Here is a 19,090-nt window from a genome sequence, read left to right as displayed (position 1 = left end):
TCCTGGGCCTGTTAGGATCATAGGATGTAACAATCTTAACAGCCCATTCTGGCCTATGAGAACAGGGTAGCCTTACAATAGTGAAAATCGAAAATGGCTGTAATTCACTATAAGGACATGCCACACACATCAGGGCTTGTCCTACCTTATGCTACAATGCACCCTGCCCTTGGGCCTACCATAGGGGTGACTAACATGAAGTTAAGGGAAGGTTTAGGGACTGGCAAGTGGGTGCACTTGCCAGTCAGCATGTCAATACCAGACTGCACGCAGGTTCTGCAATGGCAGACCTTAGGCATATTTTTACCAGGCCGCGTCTGTGGATGGCACAACCAGTGCTGCAAGCCCACCAGCAGCATTTGTATTTACAAGCCCTGGGCACTCCTGGTGCACTTTACTGGGGTCTGATAGTAAACCAAATAAGCCAATCAAGGAATCCAACCAATATATACATTTTACAATGGGGAGAGCATATGCACTTTAGCACTGAACAGCAGTGGTAAAGTGCCCAGAGTCATAAAACAGCCAACAACAGGTCAGAAAAAAATGCAGGAGGAAGGCAAAAAGTTTAGGGATGACCCTGCAAAAAGGGCCAAGTCCAACAATTACCCATACAGAACGTAAAGCAAAAGGATGACCCACACAACACACAGCAACGGGTGACTAAACCTCATACACCATGCCACCAAGGGGTGGCTTATCCACGCGTAGTCAGCTCAACCGTAACACATAGAAATTAGTGACCTATACATGCACAGTCATCTCAACCATAACACCTAGAAATGAGTGACGTATGCAGGCACAGTCATCGCAACCGTAACACCTAGAAATGAGTGACCTATCCAAGCACCGTCATCTCTACCATAGAACCTAGAAATAAGTGACCTTTACATGCACAGTCATCTTGATACAACAACAAACACCTATACAAAATGGGGGGCTTAGCCCCTCATAGGCATCCCAAGAAAACATCAACAATCATCTAAATGTGCTTATTTTATGGGAAAAATATGACACCTATGAGCTACTCATATAATCTGCAGCTCACCTGCAACTAACATGCTCAATCCATCCATACATCATACATAACAGCACACTCATCAATAAAAGAGAAAACCCTAGCAGAATACCATGGCATAAACAGCACATCATGAAGTAGGAAATGCACTATGCATATAACTAACCCGTAACTACACACTGTACAATACAGCATAAAGTAAGCATACCATTAGGCAACGATAAGGCCTATAAATTAATAAGCACAAAATGTTCAATGTGGCAAAAACACTTGGAAGCAAACCATAATGACCAGATGCAGCATGAATACATAAAAGAAAAAAGAAAAACTTTGATGGGCGACCTCTCACCCGAAGCACAGTACGGTCCTCGTACTCAACCGCCATAAGGAAGTAGTAATGATGCAAAATGTCGTAGATGCCCTTGTGTCGCAGAATAGGCTGTGCCCATAATACAAACTGACCCCGCGTCACTTAAAATAATGAACAAGTCAGGCTAGAAAATGTGTTTTCCGACAGCCCTGGAAAGTCATTTCCGGAGCATACAGTAAAAACTTCAACTTGATACCTCCACGTTGCAGTGACACTGAGCACCATCCGTAACAGTTCCCAAATAATATTTACAATCTCGGTGCAAAGAGAAATATTGAAGCTTCCGCAGTGACTAGCAAAACAAGCATTTGCAATGCAATAGGTCTCGCATTTATACGAGTTTGAGCTATTGGCATTGTAAATGACAGTGCCTTTTATTTATGTTTTAAAAAAACCAAACTTAAATAAAAAGCATTGTCATTTACAGTGCCAATAGCTCAAACTCGTATAAATGCGAGACCTATTGCATTGCAAATGCTTGTTTGTTTATCGCAAAGAGTAAATATCTGGGCTCTAGAACTTCTAACGCGACATCAGATGCAGCTCATGCCTGCAAAAAGTTTGCTAAGCAAAGGGATAGAGGGGTCATAAACCCCCCGCCCCCACTACACTTCAAAAGCAAAGACAAGGAATTCTTCGGTCGAGCAAAGGGACCCCATAAAACTTGTGCTTATCTCAAGGAAGCACATTCTTCAAGACAAGCAGAACAGAGCAGGGAGTCCTCAGCAACAACACAGATCGTTCGTTTACTATTACCAGGGCTCTCAGAGTGAGTCCAGCCTCTTTTCCCAGGAGAAGAGCACGTGCAGCCCTTTCACCCAGGTCAGGTGACTAGAGCCGACAAATAATTGAGAGTGACTAGTAGAAATAAATGCACCATTAACTGCACGGTAGATGGTAAAATACAATACTAGTAACTGGAAAACCAAAGCTTCTGCCGTTTTGAGCCAAATATGTTAAACTCTAACCCTGTCACCAGCCTTACCCCCTTAGTATTGCTGTTTCGTGGCAAATAATGTCCAAAACACGAAAACGACAATTTCCAGTCTTATTGCACCATAAACCAAAGGCTGTGACTAAAAGCCTGCCGGCTGGTCTACAAATTTATGTTTAGTACCAACTTTATGAGGGGGAAGACAGGAGATGCACAAAGAAAGAGCCGAGCAGCAGAATGAGAGCATAAAATGTTTTCGTTTCCATATCTTTCTAAGGGACAGTGTATTGAGAAATAGCACGGATGCATGCGAGTACCCGCCTGGCGCGATTGTAATCATTTTTGTCACTATTTACAAAGAAAAAAGCTGCATCCATGAATGTTTTGGTCATTTAAAATATAATCTACAGAAGTATGGTGGCTATGTTTAAGTGCCAATTGCATATGCTAAATGTTAGTAAAGTCTGCCCTACATATAGATTCTTGCACCAGAGTGAACGGAAAAAGCAATGGTTTACGAATACCTCGCTTTCAAAATCACGAAGCAAAGTAATTCCACGTATGTTGTATTATTAAGAAACAGAGAAAGTCGATGTAGCCTCAAACATGCTAAAATGTTTTCATTATAAGAGTTACCAAAACGAATTCACATTTGCCCGGTGAAAATTTTATGTAAACTAGTCCCAACTCAAGTTCGGTTTTGCACAAATGAAGAGCTCCTAAAATATGTCTGAGTCCAGTAGATGGCGCTCTTGCACAGTAGCCCTGACAACAGAGTAAGATGTCAGAATTATGGAACTGTTTTTGTGTGACCATAAGAAGACAAAGCGTGAAGTATATGTCGAGATATTAGCACTAGCGAGAAGAATTAGAATGGGAAGAATACTAACTAGAATAGGTTTGTTTTATAAAGTGGAAGACGCACAACAAACAAACGACGTATGCTTTTAAAGGAGATTTGTAAACCTTTTCAGAAGTCAAAACACAGCAGTGCCCCTTTAAAGGCAAAAACCGCCAGCTTTGACAATGTGCGAACACGGGGTGCGCATTTTAATCATTATGTTGTTGGCTCCACCATACAGACGGGAAGTGTGAAAACAAGAACAAGCGGCCGCGAAACTGAAAGTGATCGCAATCGTGATCAAACATCAAAGCGAAACTGAAAGAAAACGAATGCTTTCAGGCTGCCAAATGGTGCGCGCGCCCGGAGCACATGCACTGTAGTTGGCGGCCTGAAATGCACTTGTTTCCACTTCCAAAAGTCGCTTACTATAAGTCTCGCCAGAGCAGCGCTAAAGCGCTGTCTCAGGCGATACCTAAAAACTCTGAAAAACAGAGATGGCGGCTCATACCGAAGATCCATGCCGAGTGGCTCTAGGCGCGTGCGTTCGCCAAACATCCAAGAGCAGCCGAAGTCTCTGGGCAGCATCGGAGAAGCATTGCATGTCATCCCGCAGGACCACTGCTTGACCCAAGACTAAGGTAAGAACATGAGCATTGCATCTTGCGGCCCAGTTCAAATGCCGCACTCCGGTAATGGCCAGCGTCACTTGGCCCACTTCAATGCCATACAACCGTGCCGGCAAGTCCCTATTTACAACAAACTGCAATGCACTTACCGGCAGTGGAGATTCTCTATATTTGTACTGATGTAACACAGCAAGGCACTCGCAACACGTAGTTCATCAGCAGTGCTAATTCTCTTCAATTGTACCGAAGTAACACAGAGTCCCTTAGTATTATGTAAGATTTTCCTCATGACATATGCTGAATGTAAACAGCATACAAGCTCCCAGCTCTTTGAAATACAATTTTTCTTTTTTCCCACTGATCTTGCTCAATTCACCGCAGGTCGACTCCAATTAAGTCAGTAAGAGTGTATTTAGTTCAAGTATGCCCTGGCTAGTAGGCTGTCCGGTGGAACAGGACACTGGTGGGGCTGGAGGGAATACTGTCTTTCTCTGTACTTTTAGGTTGCTTAAGTATCCTTTAAAGTTATTATTTTTGTAGTTTCTTCAGGTTTGTTTCTTGTAGATTTTGTTTCCATAGTTTTTTCTTTCTATCAGTTCACACACGTAGGTTCCGCTTTAAAATCGTCTCCAAATTGTAGTAATAAAAGGAATGTCCAATAGTCCAGGTGTAGAAAGGGTAAGAAACTTTATTAAGATGTTAAGATCGAGAGCCCCACCAGGAGCAGCCTACTTGCTGCTCAGCCCATTTTCCAACGGACTCTCTCACATCCAACATTCCACAGCATCACCACACGCCAACATTCCTCACTCCAGTCGCACTGGCTGAGCATCAGGTATAACAGTCTGAACTGTTCAATGAATATGGGCAGGGTAGCCAAAGTCAATGGGCAAGTTGCTGGATGTATGATTGCTGGTCTGCATCAAATTTGCATCCCAGAAAAGCTAAAATGCAGTTGCCAGACCGATTACCACTCACTTGACCCGTGGGAGAACCACTTACGCTGTCTTCATGGTCAAAACTCCATTGAAAAAAAATCTGCTAGGAAGTCACATTGAAGTACCCACGCACCTTCTGCAACCGTTACTGCTGCTAAAAGATGCAAAGACAGATACATGTTCAACTGGTGCGTTTTTTATGTATCTCTCCTGTATTTAGTACCTACTACTCTAGTCAAATGCACTTGAATCTTTAAGTGATTCGTTAGTGAAGAACGTACTTAGTTTTAAAGGTGTTTTTTTGTAAATTATTTGCCATTGGTTTTCATGCTATTCCTTCATTGTAGTGTAGTGTTGATAATGTGTCCTTGATTAGAAGGTAGTTTGAGAACATAAGCTCATCTGAATGTAGAAAATAACCCTCCCCAGGGCTCTATTTACAGATTTTCAGTGTTTTTCATTTTTTCATTCATGATTTCTAGCTTTGTGGTGAAATATCTCACTAATCAATAGAAAATTCCAGTGATGGAGATTCATCTTCTAAAAGCATTACATCTTCCTTCCTCCACGCAACAGCTGACTTGAACTCTTTTTTCTTGTGGAATTACTTTTTAGGTGCACAGATCTATCGCAATTAGATAATGCCTATTTTTGGAACCAGAAGGTTTTTAACAAGAGAGTAATACTTTTATGTATGATTTAGCAACCATACAGTGAATCATCATAGCCTTTCAATTAAAGCGCACAAAATGAATAAATTGCTTACTCGTTTTTATTGCTTCAGATGTGGTATCAGATGATTTTTTTTTTATATACGTTATAGTAATTTATGTTGCTAATTTGTTTTTATACCTTTGATTGAACACTTTGCTCAATTGTATTCAAATCTGGTTTTTCATAATATTAATGCACAAACCTTTTGAATCCATGGCAAACTGTAAAGTGAACCAACTTGCCTGCGGGACCACTTTAAGTAAGAGATTCAAGTTAGACACACGTATTAGTCAGTTTCTAGCCATGTCTGACTTTAAACATTACTACGTCAAAACAAATGGTGCTGTTCTGGCTCTAAAGCTGCAGAAACAGGACGGTGACCTAAAATCTACACTACTTCTGAATTCCTGACTTATGAATGAGCTCGTACTGATTGTTTGATAACTATTTTATTTTTAATGAACTTTTTTCTGATGATTTATTTGTAAGTTGTAGGTGGTTCTTGGCTCATCTTTTCATGATGTTTACGTGTCCTATGGTTTTTCCTGAGTTAACCTGATGCAATTTCCCCTAAAGCGTAACATGACAAAGTCTAGGATTTCATGTTTTTTATGCGCTGTCTCTTCACATTTTATAGGGAAGGGTTTGACTGGTCTCATTAGTGGCTGCAACCTAAAACCATTTGGGCCTGTGCGTTCCTTTAGACTGTACTGTAGAAACTATATCTGGCAATAAAACATCTTTGATGTGGTTCTTGTTTTTCAGCATTGTGAGTGCTGGCTTTATTGAAAGATGTGCCTTAGATTTAAAAGCTTTACATCCTACGCCTCATCATACAGAAAATGTAAAGTCTCAGGTTAGTGGAGTTCTATATTTTATATATTTTTGTTTGTTGATGCATGCATATTTATTTACTTAAGTCATGCAGTTGTATGCAGCATACACTTGGCTCAAAGGAGATACAGCTCCATACATCAGAAATGAGAAAGTGACATGTGAAAATGAAACAAATCAAGGCAAAGTAAGGAGAAATGCAAATACGAGCATACATTAATTGAAGGCTTGCAGCCAAGGCGGGATGTTAATTAAGTGACACTTAAATGTAACACAGATACAATTTCTTAAAGAAATAGACATGCAATGCAATCCAAGTTAAGGATATATAAATTGGGGAGAGTACCTGATAATTAGAGGTCATGAAACGTGATGGTATGGGAAATCTACACTACTGCAGCAGTGTAACGTTGACAAGGTGGGGAAAGAAATAGTGAGGAAGAACACAGTGTAAAGTTGGAGAGAGGGACAGGGAAAGATGACAGAAAAGAGTTGACAATGGGTAAAAGAACAACTCTGAAATAGAGGCAGACATCCGAAGGCGAAAGTTAACTGAAGCCACACTAAAAGTATATTTGAAAGTTTAATTTCAGCCTTTAAGGTAGCCATTATGCCTGGAAGAAGAGTTCCAAATTCCAGTTGCACTTTGCAGGCGGTTCTAGAAGCAGTGTATCCATGCCACGTTTTGTTCTAGGCCCACCATACAGTTTCAACTTTTATGAAAGTTATCGAAGGACAGAGGTGTGAAGAATGCTGTTTGATGTAAGCTGTCTTGTATGCTGTGGCTTCAATGGAAATCATTGAAGTGTTAATGTCAAATTTTTTAGTTCCAGAGAAGAGGCATGCTGCTGCTTGCAACTCTTTCTGTGGTTCTTAGTACACTTTGGGAACACTGGTCAAATGAGAACTTCCAAAGTCCATCCTAGACAACATAAGAGATTAAACAAGAATCTTGAGGTCTTTTTCTGAGATAGTCTGGTTAATACCCCAAAGAAGTTGCAGCTGAAAACAATCCCTCTTGGCCTTCGAGAATAACACCCACAGATTTAGTTCAATCAGTGAAGGCAGGTTTGCAGTCAAGGATACCAAATGAGTAGTTCTAGGTTTCAACTTGTCGAAGCATTGGCGATGAGTTGAGAAACATTTTTTTTCTCTTTATGATTGTTTTTTGAATGATGAGCATCATTTAGTTTTGTAGAGATAAGAACGGTTTGTGCACACATCTTGAAATTAGTCCTGTTCTTGAAACAATTTAGATGTGCTTTGCACAATCAGTGTTATGTTATCATTGCTTATGTAATTAGTTAAAGCGTCATTTTACTGTATCGGATAGAGACATCTAGCCACAAATTCCTTCCCTTCAAATACGGCTAGCGAGGTTCAGGCTGAGGCCTTAGGGTTCACCGCTCGACAGTCCACGCAGGCCCTGGAGTCGTGGGCCAACTCCAGGCACCACAGGCAAACAGTTGGGTGCCTGTCACAGACATCTGCCTGTGAGAGGATTCGCAAGGTTTAAATTCCACAGGTTTTTTAGGGGACATCACTACAACACACTAGGAGCTAAGCTCAAAAGAATTTTGACAAAAGGTCGAAAAAATCACCCAAAAAATGAACTAAGGTAGCTCTCTGTGCTGATGGCGCTAAAAGATAAGAACTGATGATGTCAGCGACCTGGGGTGGTGCCTATATAGGCACCATGCATGTCATCTCCGGCATAGACGAAGACGCCTTAGAGCTGATTGACGCCACCTACCGGTGTGCAAAAGTACTGCTCAAGATTTTCCACATCTGGTCTGATGTCTGGGGAATATTCTAAGGTGAGGAATCTGTGGCTAGATCGAGTCTCTACCAGTTAAGACGTTGCCAAAGGTAAGTAACTTGGTCTTCTATTGGATTGCTCAAATGGACATCTTCTTTTTAATTGAACACACGTACTGGGAGTATGTAATTGGCAATTTTAATGCATCAGTTGCTGATCACTTTGGTGTATAGCCTTTCTACATGATTACCCTTATTATGTTATTTTCGATCAACGTCTGTCATGGTCACCTGCCACACCATCTAGGTTGTCTTTTTTGACTTTCCCAAAGCTATGCAGAAGTCTCCACTGCTGCTGGTTATATTCCCATTGTTACCTTCACAGATGAAAGTGAGAATAATTGAATGCTCTTTTTCAAAGTTTAGATTTAGAGTTGTGTTTTCACTCCTGCCAGTAGCTATGTCAGTTGATGACAAGACAGTAACCGTTAATGCAGCTATTGTGAATAGATTTTGTAAGCCAAGGGTCTCTGTTTCTTAGAAGGTGAGACTTGGATGTTTATCAGTGGGAAAGCAATAGAATGAGTGTTGATGAGCAGAGATCTCAATTTACCTCAGCTTCTTGTCCATTGTCTGTCGTTCACATCGACCGATATTTCTTTGCATTCTGGAACTTTTAGTTTTATTATTACCAATCTAAACACAAGACTGGATGTGACCGAACCCAAAAATAGAACTAAGTTCTTGCATCCCCACATGGTACATTCCTGCCAAGATATCTCATGCCCTCTGTGATGACTTCAGCCTGTCCCGGTTTTGTAGTCAACACCACACCACAGGTTGAAATTCTAGAGGCAATACTTCCAGTGCTGAAAGAGATTCTGCGGATCCCAGAATTCAAGAAGCACGAAGTGGCTGAAGGTGTCACACGTTACATGAGACTACTTGAGAGTTATGAAAATAGTAAAACTTGAGATCTATGCGTTACATCTAAGTAACTGCTGGACCTGTTATTGAAAAACATTTAAAAAAAGCATTCTTATGCCTAAAATAACTGAGGCGCATTTGTTTTTTCGTTGTGGGATACTTTGTGGTGCCAGGCTGGGACTGATACCTTTAGACAACTGTTAATTCCAGGCATCTCTCTATATTCCTGAACAGCTTTCATTCCTGCTTGAATATGTGTCCTCGTTCTCGGGGCTCCTGCAGTCATGCCTCATGGTAGATTCCAATCTCGTGATTCAGGAGGAGTTGCTGAAGCCTCTTCTGGCAAATACCTTCTTCATCCTCGCCATCCGTTTTAATACTCGACCAGGTAATGTATATTTACTTGCACAATTTAGGTATTTGGTCAGATACTTGAACGGGGCATTAATCTAGAAATAAAGGTGCACATTCCTGCATTGGCTTGTTTGTTTATGTTTTCATCACCAGCAATCAAATATTTTTTAGATAGTTTTCATTAATCAAATTGTTTGTATAACTACTCCAGATTTGTTAACTAAAGAAAGAATCAATGACAAAAAAAGTTTCTGAATCCCAGAGAGACATTAATTGCCAAAAATGAAGTGACGGAGGGTACCATCCTAGTTTGAAAGGGTTTGTCATGTTGTCCTGCTGATGGACAGTCATAAGTAAGAAGCATCCAAATGCTGTCTGGTATTGCCCTTTTGAATTTTCACCTGTTTTGTACACTTATGTTTAGTCCAAAAAAGTTCATTTTGTCATTCTGCAGAAATGTATTTCTTCAGTACTTTTGATTTAAATGTTCAATGTTTCATTTTCAGACTCTGAATTAACATCCACAGTTCACCAGGCGTGGGCAGAATTGTTTGCCTTTGTCGTTACGCTTTTGAGGAAAAGTGGCACATTTTGTTTTCCATCTGTAACAGCTGCGCTTGGAAAGCACTGGACGGCAATATTTGGTAATTCGCCTTTATGTAAAAGCTGTGTGACACTGAAGCCTTCATAACTATGTATAAGTGAGCTGAAAATTCTACAGGATTACTGTGGGTGTAGCTAATATGATAGCATATATTTGTAACATAAGTTTGTAACTCCGCTTCCTCAGTTTACATTGTGGCATTCAAATACATGATAGCCTATATAATCTGCACAGATCTTTGTAGAAAGACCTCCCTCCCAAAAAAGGATACACATGCTAGGTCCCCATTGGGTATTAAGGGAACAGTGGTTTTGCCACTTAATAGATTCAAGAGAGCATAAAGCCTATATTCAATGTGTGTCCCTCTGTTTTGATAGGACTCACATTTAATGAAAATATGTGTATCTTAATTACATCGAAACCAAACTGAAAGCAAAAACTCATATGTTTCTTAGATACGAGTTTATAGTAAATTCATGTGAATCATGTATTCAAAAGGAATAAGTAAATGCACATACAGATAAACACTATACAATTAAGTGAACACAGAACAATAAATATACTTATCACAACACAAGTTATAAATGACACATCAACATAAATTCCAAAAACACATTTAGACTAAGTGTGAAATATTTCTGAATATGTATCATCCCAGTATTAAATAAATCATGTTATTCCCTATTATTCTGGGTGATCATTTGCACTTTTGATATTAAGCGTCGACGTTTCGACCCCTGGAAATATTGCGGAAATGTACTCGTCTGGGGGAGGAGGGGACGGGCGGGGTCTTCCTCAGGACTAAAAAAGAATCTATGTGTGGCCTTCTAAGAAGTTTCACCCTGAATTCTTATGACAGCACGACAGCTTATTCACAATGGATGACCTATATTCGACGTTAGTCCTCACCATCAATAGTTGAGATTAGTCCAAGGCACAGGTGTGCCTAAGTTTCTCCAGCGTCTGGCGCTCGGGGTTCAAGGAACAAATCTCCTTTTAATCCACAATCTGTTTAGCGGCGCCATCCGCCTCCAGAAAACTGCCACGCAGGTCCCCATTGGGGGCATTTTGGATGGGCCCTGTGCCTGGTTTCCTGTTATCGAAAGTCACCCACCCACACTAAGTGCCCACATTGCCCATCCTCCCTCAAAAACTTTTCTGTGTTGAATGATCACAGTGATGGTTTTAGGCCCGAGTCCCACCTCTTTCCCCTAAGAGACTTGTCTCGAGAGAGGCTTCCTCTTGCTCCGGATGTAGTTATTCATTGATCAATTGAGCGACCCATCGGGCCTTGGCACCAGAACCCATTACTTTCTCTGTAAAACGTATCCTAGGTGTCATGGTTATAACCTTTAGGACAATTGTGGGCAGGTCACTAAAGGATACAGAAGTTAGCCCTTCCATCTCCAGGCATGTTGCTGGCATGTTTTGTTTGACTGAGCCAAGATTGGCTTTTGCTATTTGTGATCTGGACTACCCGATTTCCCCACGTTTGATCCTTGATGGTTTATGGGTATTCAGTATTGTTGTAGGCAGTGGTATCATATGCTTCCTTGACCACTATTAAATAAACTTTAGTTTTTTTGTTGTTGTTGGTTACTCCAGTTGCATCCTTCACTTCTGTGGATGAGGGGAGGGGAGGGGAGGTGGTGTTGGTGATTGCTCACTTTAAAAATAGTTCAGGCATTTTTCTCCATCTCCTTTGAGCTAGGAACATTTTGATTGATGCTGGTGACCTGTCTGTTTCTGTAACTTGTTTCTTTTTCACACCACAGTTATTCTCGTACTGGACAGTGTCACCAAAGATACAGTTAATGTTTGTACAACCCCATTTTTGCTTCAGTTATCACTAAGGTTGTGAAATCCCAAGTACCGCAGCTGTTTTGAATGACTGTTCCTGTACCTCATCTCTTGCCTCTTTCCAATCCAAAGTCTTGCATCTCATTGTGTGAATGGAAGGGAGCTAGAGTAGAAGGTTCCCCAGAAGTCATCCCTGCTGCTCCGTCATGCTAATGCAGAGGCAGATGCCTGCCCGGGAATGTGGTGTTCTCTGTATTTGGGGCCATGCATAATTCTGCCTCAAGTATACCTTTCCAGCTCAGTTTCGCCTTTCATCAAACAGATACTTCACCCAGGAGGTCTGGTATTGCTTTGCCTATCATGGATCTTTGGTTGTTGGTTTCAGTCCTCTCTGTGGAGCCCACACTTTTATTCTGCATTTGCCTTTTGATAGCAAGGTTGCCTTCATTGAAATGGCGTTCTGTTTCTGTAAGGCACCTATAATGATACCAGTTCTTAAAGGCTCCTCTGCTGCTGAAAAGACTCTTAGAATGTACCCCTCCTAGATTGGATCCTCTACCAGTTAGGTACTTTGCTTCTCTTACAGACGTGCATGGAGTGTGGCTGCTTCTGCTCCCCAGGAACCCACTGCATCCCCTCTCTTAATTTGGAAGCAGACACCCTCATTGGTTTGTGGTTGTTAGTCATATCTGCTTCCTGTAAACCTTCGTACTTCTGTGATTCTTTTCCTTCCTAGTATATATATTTCTCCTTTCTATTTTCTTTCTCATGGTTCCCAGAGTCTGCTTTATGTCACTTGTGGATTTTGTGAGTCTGTTACCGTGGCATTGCTGTGTCACTCATGTCCCATCTGAGATGAAGAGATTGGGTTCTTTTGTATGTTGAGCCCAACCCCTTTCCATTTTGTATAACCTTCCTCCCTCCCTTGTCAAAAAGATTCTCACTTCATGGTGACTTTCACCTCTGAAGGAAGGTGCGCATACTGCTTCCTGGGTCCCCTCCATACCTGGGCTCTACTTGTTTTAGGGGGATGCTCCTACTGGTATTTGTTCTTTTGCTTTCCCAACAGGTGGTTGTGTCATCTTGTTCCAGTTCCTCCTTTCTGTATATTGAAGATGAAATGTAAACTTAGGCAGTAGAACTGGATTTACATGTAAATGCATGTTAATGATTGTAGTGACTCTGTCCAGATAGTCCTGAAACCTCTTCTTGCAGACAAACCACCGCCTCTCATCTCTTACCTGAGAGGCCACTGGCTTTCTGTTGTTTGGATTTGAGACTCCGGCCTTGGACGGCAGCAAATATAATTGGGGCAAAGAAAAACCTGATTGAGGAGAGTTTTAAAGACGTGCCTTAGCTTCTTCAACACTTCTGATTGGTCAGCATGATTTCTGTGATGCCTGTCAGTACAGATATTCCATTAGTCTGGGAAAAAAGATCATTTAGCATTACAAGTATGTGAGTCGTTATAGTGGGTAAATTATACTAATTCGAGCGAAAGTATACTCTTTTCTCTTTTTTAACACATATGCATTTGTGCTGCCACAATGCGCACACACACACAGTGCAACCATGCACCTGTTCTACAATCTCTTCAAATTTATAGCTGGTTAATTAGTTCTACCATTTGTCTACTGGATTTGGTGTTTCACTAATTTAACAATCAAACAAAACCAGATAATTTGTTGTAATCTGTAATTATTTACTATTGCAGTCACTTTGACTGTGATACCGCGTTCTGTTCTTTTGGCCTTTATCTGTATGCATTTCTACAAATTTCTTGCATATATTTTGAAAGCTGTTAATGGGTTGAAGGATTATTTATGAGCCAAAATGCATTTACCAGCCTAGTGTCATGGACCATACTTTGCTTTGTCTAAGGAAACAGTACTGTTTAGTGTCAAGTGTTTTGTTTTTACCTTAATGAAACATTTTTGTTTGTTTTAGAGACTATTTCTGAATGCATACATTTGTCTGCGTCACCCCCACACTTGTACTCCTCTTGCTTGCAGTTCCTCAGTGTCCTGTTCGCTGAAGAAGGAGCAAATCATCTCCAGGAAGAACCAAGGTCTTGCCAAAGCTCAACACTGCCTTCACTCCTAGATGGGATTTCTTCATCGGGATACAGACTCTGTGAATTATTACTTAAGGTGTGTGTAATATTTACTCATTTTTGCAATAATCTTCCTTTGTAACTGAATCTGTTTCTTAGGCCAGCTCAAGCCCATCTGTACAGGCAAAGGTATGTAATAATGAATATTATGAATTCCTAACAATATTGTTGCCATGTAAAAATGTGTTCTGCTTATTGTAAAAAGTAGTTTCCTCAAACTCGCCAATTCTCAGTTTGCTCACTGCCTTAACAGCGATGTCAGGTTAATTTTTAGAAGCTCCAGGGGGAGAAGCAGCTCTGGGACCTGCATGCCAAGGGGCTCTGATATGTGAAAGGAAAGCTTTCATATACATAAGGCTCTTGGAAGCAAAATGTGTTATGGATATCAACATTCAGATATCGTACTGAAGTGAAGATGTGATGAAGGGAATTGGCAAGTAACTCTTTTATTAAGGCACCAGGAGCATACATGGAGCTCCCTTGCCTGCCTTAGAATAACAGCGCAAAGCCTGTCTTAAATCCCATGACCTCACAAAACCTTGGTCAATGACGCAACCTCTTCAGCAGCAACATTCATTAGCTCACCGTCCCTGGATGACAAAGCCACTTAAGCTGCAGTATGATAAACCCCCTGAAACATGAGAATTATAACATATCTCCTTTCATTACACTGAAATGAAACAAACTAGATACAATAATGAAATTTAAACCCATGAAATATGCACATTTCATCTCAAACTGAAATATAGATACTTTGTTGGCATGCAACGCTCCATGCGTCATTCCACATGCAAACTCCGCTCCAGTCGCACTGATACTTCTGGCTCTTCCTCCTTTCTCTCTTGTATCCACTACAGTGCCACTCGCATACCTCTCTGTATACCCTTCAAAATCTAACCTTTATCCATCATCATAAAACCACATCACCCACCTTCATCTCTATCTCCTCTCACCCTTCCATCACTCACTTTGCTCTTGTTCCCTTTACAGTTAAATGCCTCTCTTCTTTTACTCTGTTAGGCTGTTTTTCAACACTGTTAAAAATGACATCCATAGGGTGATCCCCCCCCCCAATGTTTTGCCTACCTCCTCAACTTTTCTCACCTTGTTTTTCCTGATATTAGGACTCTTGTGTATTTTAGCTCTGTAAACCAGTGCTAAACTGCTTGTGCTCTCTCCCCTAGACATGGTACCATTGGTTCATCCCCAATTAGCGTATTTTACTTATAAGTGCCTGGTAAAGTGGTACCCCTTGTACCCATGGCCCATGAATGTAATGCTACTAGTTGGCCTGCAGCACGGATTGTGCCGCTCACTTAAGTAGCCCTTTCACCATATCTCAGTCCTGCCGCTGCGGAGCCTGTGTGTGCAGTTTTACTGCCTTGTCGACCTGGCAAAATAATACTTTTGCCAGGCCCATAACCTCCCTTTTATACATATAAGTGACCCTTAAGATTGGCCCTGAACAAACCACAGGGCAGGGTGCAATGTATTTAAAAAGGCAGGACAATACGTTTTACAAGTCCCGGTAGTGAAAACCACTGCAAGGCTTATCTCTCTCAAAGGATAACATTGGGATTACTTTATTACAATTTGTAAGTGTCATTTCCAGTTGGGAAGAGATCAGACCCTCAAGTCTGGTGTCTCTGGAATCCTAGTTTTAAATTCCTGACCGCTGATGAAGACCTATTTTAAATTACGATTCTGAAAATGCCACTTTTAGAAAGTTGTGGATATTCTTACTTTAGACATTTGGTGCCTACTGCCCGTCTCTGATCACGTCTCTGGTGGGTGACATTTGAGCTTGGTGTATTCCTCCTAGACAGCCACACACAATGGGAGCTTAGGCGTGACTTGATGGGCTATCCTGGCAGGATGGGAGGGAGGAACTGAACCCAGCCTCAGTTACACCTGAGTAAGCTGTGTCTTGTCCCCACACAAAGGGCTGCATAACCCCTGTAGGGAGGTTGCAGCCAGAGCAGGAAGGGAGGACCTCTGTACACTTCAGAGGCTGTCTTCGAAGTCTCCTCCATTTCAAAGACCCAACTGGATGTGAATACTGGACCTCTGACACCACCACATAAGTACACTTCTGGACCTGTGAAGACTCTGCCAGGGGGAAGGACTGCTGTGCTGCTACTGCTGAAAGGACTGCCTGCCTGCTTGCTGCCCTTTGCCTGGGTGAGGGGACTAGACCTGCATCGCTTGAACCCAGAGTGACTTCAAGGTATAGCTGACTGGCCTCCTGATCTTACGTCTCAGGGACATAAAAGACTTCCAGCCACCTTGCATTTGCACCTAGACTCTGCCATCTGTGAGTCTACATTGCCGAGTGCTGCCACCCTGGTACTAGACCCTTTGAAGTGGGCTTAAGGTGCTTCTCCAGGAGAACCAACACATCCTCTTCTGAGCGTCTCTTCCCTGAGCCGAACCAACAAGTCTCCTCGGCTGAGCGGCACATTTTAGAGCAGAACTGACTCATAGTCACTGCATCCCGCATCTGGACCGATACATCATTTTTGGAACACACACTGTACAACGCTTTTCCTGGTGCATGCTCCAGCATCTCTCGTCTAAGGCAGCCTCGGCGACCACCCTGAACCTCTGCATCACAGCTTCACCGCTCATCAGAACCGATACATCGTCTCCATTGCTCCACACATCCTCAATACCGGCCTTCATATCGCTAGCCCTGTTGACAGGATTCTCAATGCAGAAGCATCAGCATCTCGTACCGCAGCCTCATTGCATTTAAAAACCGACTCATTGCCTCTACTCTGCGATGCATCTTCTGCGCAGATCCACGCAAGCGCTCTGTAGCCAGAATTAAGGTACTTTGTTTCAGTGGGCCTAATTGGGTCCCTGTAGCCAGCTCATGTTTTATCGAGGTCGGCCGCAGCATGTGACTTTGTCCCTGTCCAACGCAACGAGATATCCCTAATAGCGCTTTTTTGCTGCTAGGCGCAATTTATCACCATAAACTTTAAAATTCAGTAAGTCAAGTTCTACTTATTGGATTTTTGTTGTTTTATTTATTAAATTAAGCTCTGTTTGTCTAACCTGGTTTGAATTTTTTTTTTGTGCGGTGGTGTCACTGATTTACTGTTTCAAATGTTGCACAAATAATTTGATACATTGCCTCTCAAGTTAAGCCGGACTGCTTTGTGCTATGCTACCAAAGGGTGAGCATTGGTTAATTTAGAGTTTACCTGCCCGTTCCTCTAAGGAGATTGTGGTTGTTCCTAGCCTAGGGTTCATACCCCAGTCAAGCAAGAGGCTCATGTCTGGGCGTGGTTTATATCACATATTCAGGGTCCAATGGATACAGCAGGATCACATGTGGCACGTGGCGCACTTGCAAATCTCTAATGTTCTCCAAGACAGGGCGGGACTGGCTACTGGGCGTTTTGGCATGCTGCCGAGCTGGGGGCCGATTTCGTTGATGGGGACCTGCGTGTACTGAACGAAATTAGTTTTGCTTTGTTTATTTCGAAGCACACGCAGGTCTCCATCAACAAAATTAGCCCCCACCGCAGTGACATCCGCCCCCAGCTCGGCAGCATGCCAAAACGCCCGGTAGCCAGTCCGGGCCTGCTCCAAGAGTCCTAAAGGCAACACGTGTTAGTACACTGGCCTTAACCCTACAGAAAGAGCAGGTGCAACTAACTGAAGGAATCAATCAACAGGAAAAAATTGTTTCGTTTTGTCTAAACATGCACAAGGGAAAACACTCCAAGACCCTAGTAACAGCGGAAGCAAGGCAAGCCACTGGTTCACATGTTCAGGGAATGCGTGCAAGCTCAGGCGTAATGGGTTTGGGGAAAGTCGGGCATGGAATCATAGTGCATCATAAATTGCCACAGGGGCAGCGTAACATTAGCCTTGCGCGCCAGGCTTAATACACATAGGGCGCATCAGGGGGTTGTGACATCAATGATGTCATAGAACATGTCTTGAGTGATATAAAATGTGAGATAATTAGGAGTGTATCTCCACCTAACAATAATGTTCTTTTAACCTTCACAATTGTTTTTTAATTTAAAGTAAAATGTTACTATAATTCATAAATATAACTTCTCTCTCGGGATCTCCATTGAAATCATAAGCACTGAATAGTCTCACCCATGTGCGGGGATCCCGTAGCACTCTTCATAATATCTCTCCTCAAGTGTAGTTGTTCACCTTTTTTCAGGAAATTGTGCAGCCTATAAGAAAGGCTATAATGGTCAGTTTCTTCAGATTGCATTTAAAAAAGGGTAATGAATACATATGCATATATAAATTGAAGACTAAACAATTAGTTGAAAGCTATTCGTTACTTAATGCTCTTTCACATCCCTTTTTTAAAAAGGAGAAAGATGAAGGAAAAGAGGCTGCCATTATGTGAATGTGAATATAGTGTCTAGAGACCATCAGTATCCCATCAGTTACTTCAGTTGCTTTTTCCAGCTCCTGGTGACAGGATCTCGGAGCACTGATCTTAGCCTTTTTGGCTTTTGTTCATCAAAAATGTTACTAGGGAACTTTTGACAACTGTTTTACTCGATGGATTTCATCTGTCGCAAGGTTTTTTGCCTTTTTCTGACAGAAACTCTTCCATCTGTCAAATAAAATGCTGTCTTATTTGACAAGTGTCTTGCCTATGGAGGAAAGAAGGCCAAGTCAGACCCTCATGATGTCTGTATCATCTTTCTTCCTGAGATCCATGTTCCTGATTGGTGTCCACACTACAGGAGGTTTTCCAGACGCACCCTGGGGGAAAGAGAGATTCGCTTCCATGGTACAGAGGAGTGAAGCAGGCATCTGGTGAAATCAGAAGGTGGGACATCCAGAGAGCGAGGAGAGGGTAAGTTCTCTTCCACGGCTCTTCCGCCTTCCTCTGAGGACTCCACACGTGGGAGATCCAAAAAGAAAAGCTCACTTAGAAAAAAATGATTTTCCAGGTCGACGTCAAGAGCAACGACTTCGAAACAAGGTACAATACTTACATGTTCATCGTTGAGAGCTGGGTCGACGTCGAAGAGGAGACAACGGTCGACTTCGAGACACAGAAAGTCAACGTGAAGGAGACTACAGAGTTGAGGACAGAATAAGGACGATGTGAACGAGTACATCGTCACATAGGAGATACTCGACATGTGTCGACATTGAGATGTGGGAAAAAATCGACATCAGAACTATCCAGACATGCAGAAAAGGTAAAAAAAAAAAAATCAAAGCCAAGACTTCTCCTATCATCTCCGGAATCTGAGCACT

At 42.0% G+C, this 19,090-nt stretch overlaps 1 protein-coding gene across 4 annotated transcripts in view; it reads left to right on the top strand.

Annotated features, from left to right (window-relative positions):
- The window catches only part of RTTN (rotatin), a 1,165,399-nt gene that overhangs the window by 945,873 nt on the left and 200,436 nt on the right, over nucleotides 1-19,090 (top strand). For 3 of the 4 annotated variants that reach the window (XM_085605903.1, XM_085605904.1, XM_085605902.1), the window contains 4 exons: nucleotides 6,210-6,300; nucleotides 9,198-9,351; nucleotides 9,824-9,961; nucleotides 13,669-13,871. In XM_085605903.1, the coding sequence (XP_085462029.1) occupies nucleotides 6,210-6,300; nucleotides 9,198-9,351; nucleotides 9,824-9,961; nucleotides 13,669-13,871 (586 nt within the window). The remainder of the gene's footprint in view (nucleotides 1-6,209; nucleotides 6,301-9,197; nucleotides 9,352-9,823; nucleotides 9,962-13,668; nucleotides 13,872-19,090) is intronic. The other variant, XR_014961587.1, reaches the window with a different exon arrangement.

Source organism: Triturus cristatus, chromosome 5_1, assembly GCF_964204655.1.
Source record: "Triturus cristatus chromosome 5_1, aTriCri1.1, whole genome shotgun sequence".
NCBI lineage: Eukaryota > Metazoa > Chordata > Amphibia > Caudata > Salamandridae > Triturus > Triturus cristatus.
The sequence above is the reverse complement of the archived record's forward strand: the minus strand, read 5'-3'. Positions and strand labels throughout refer to the sequence as shown.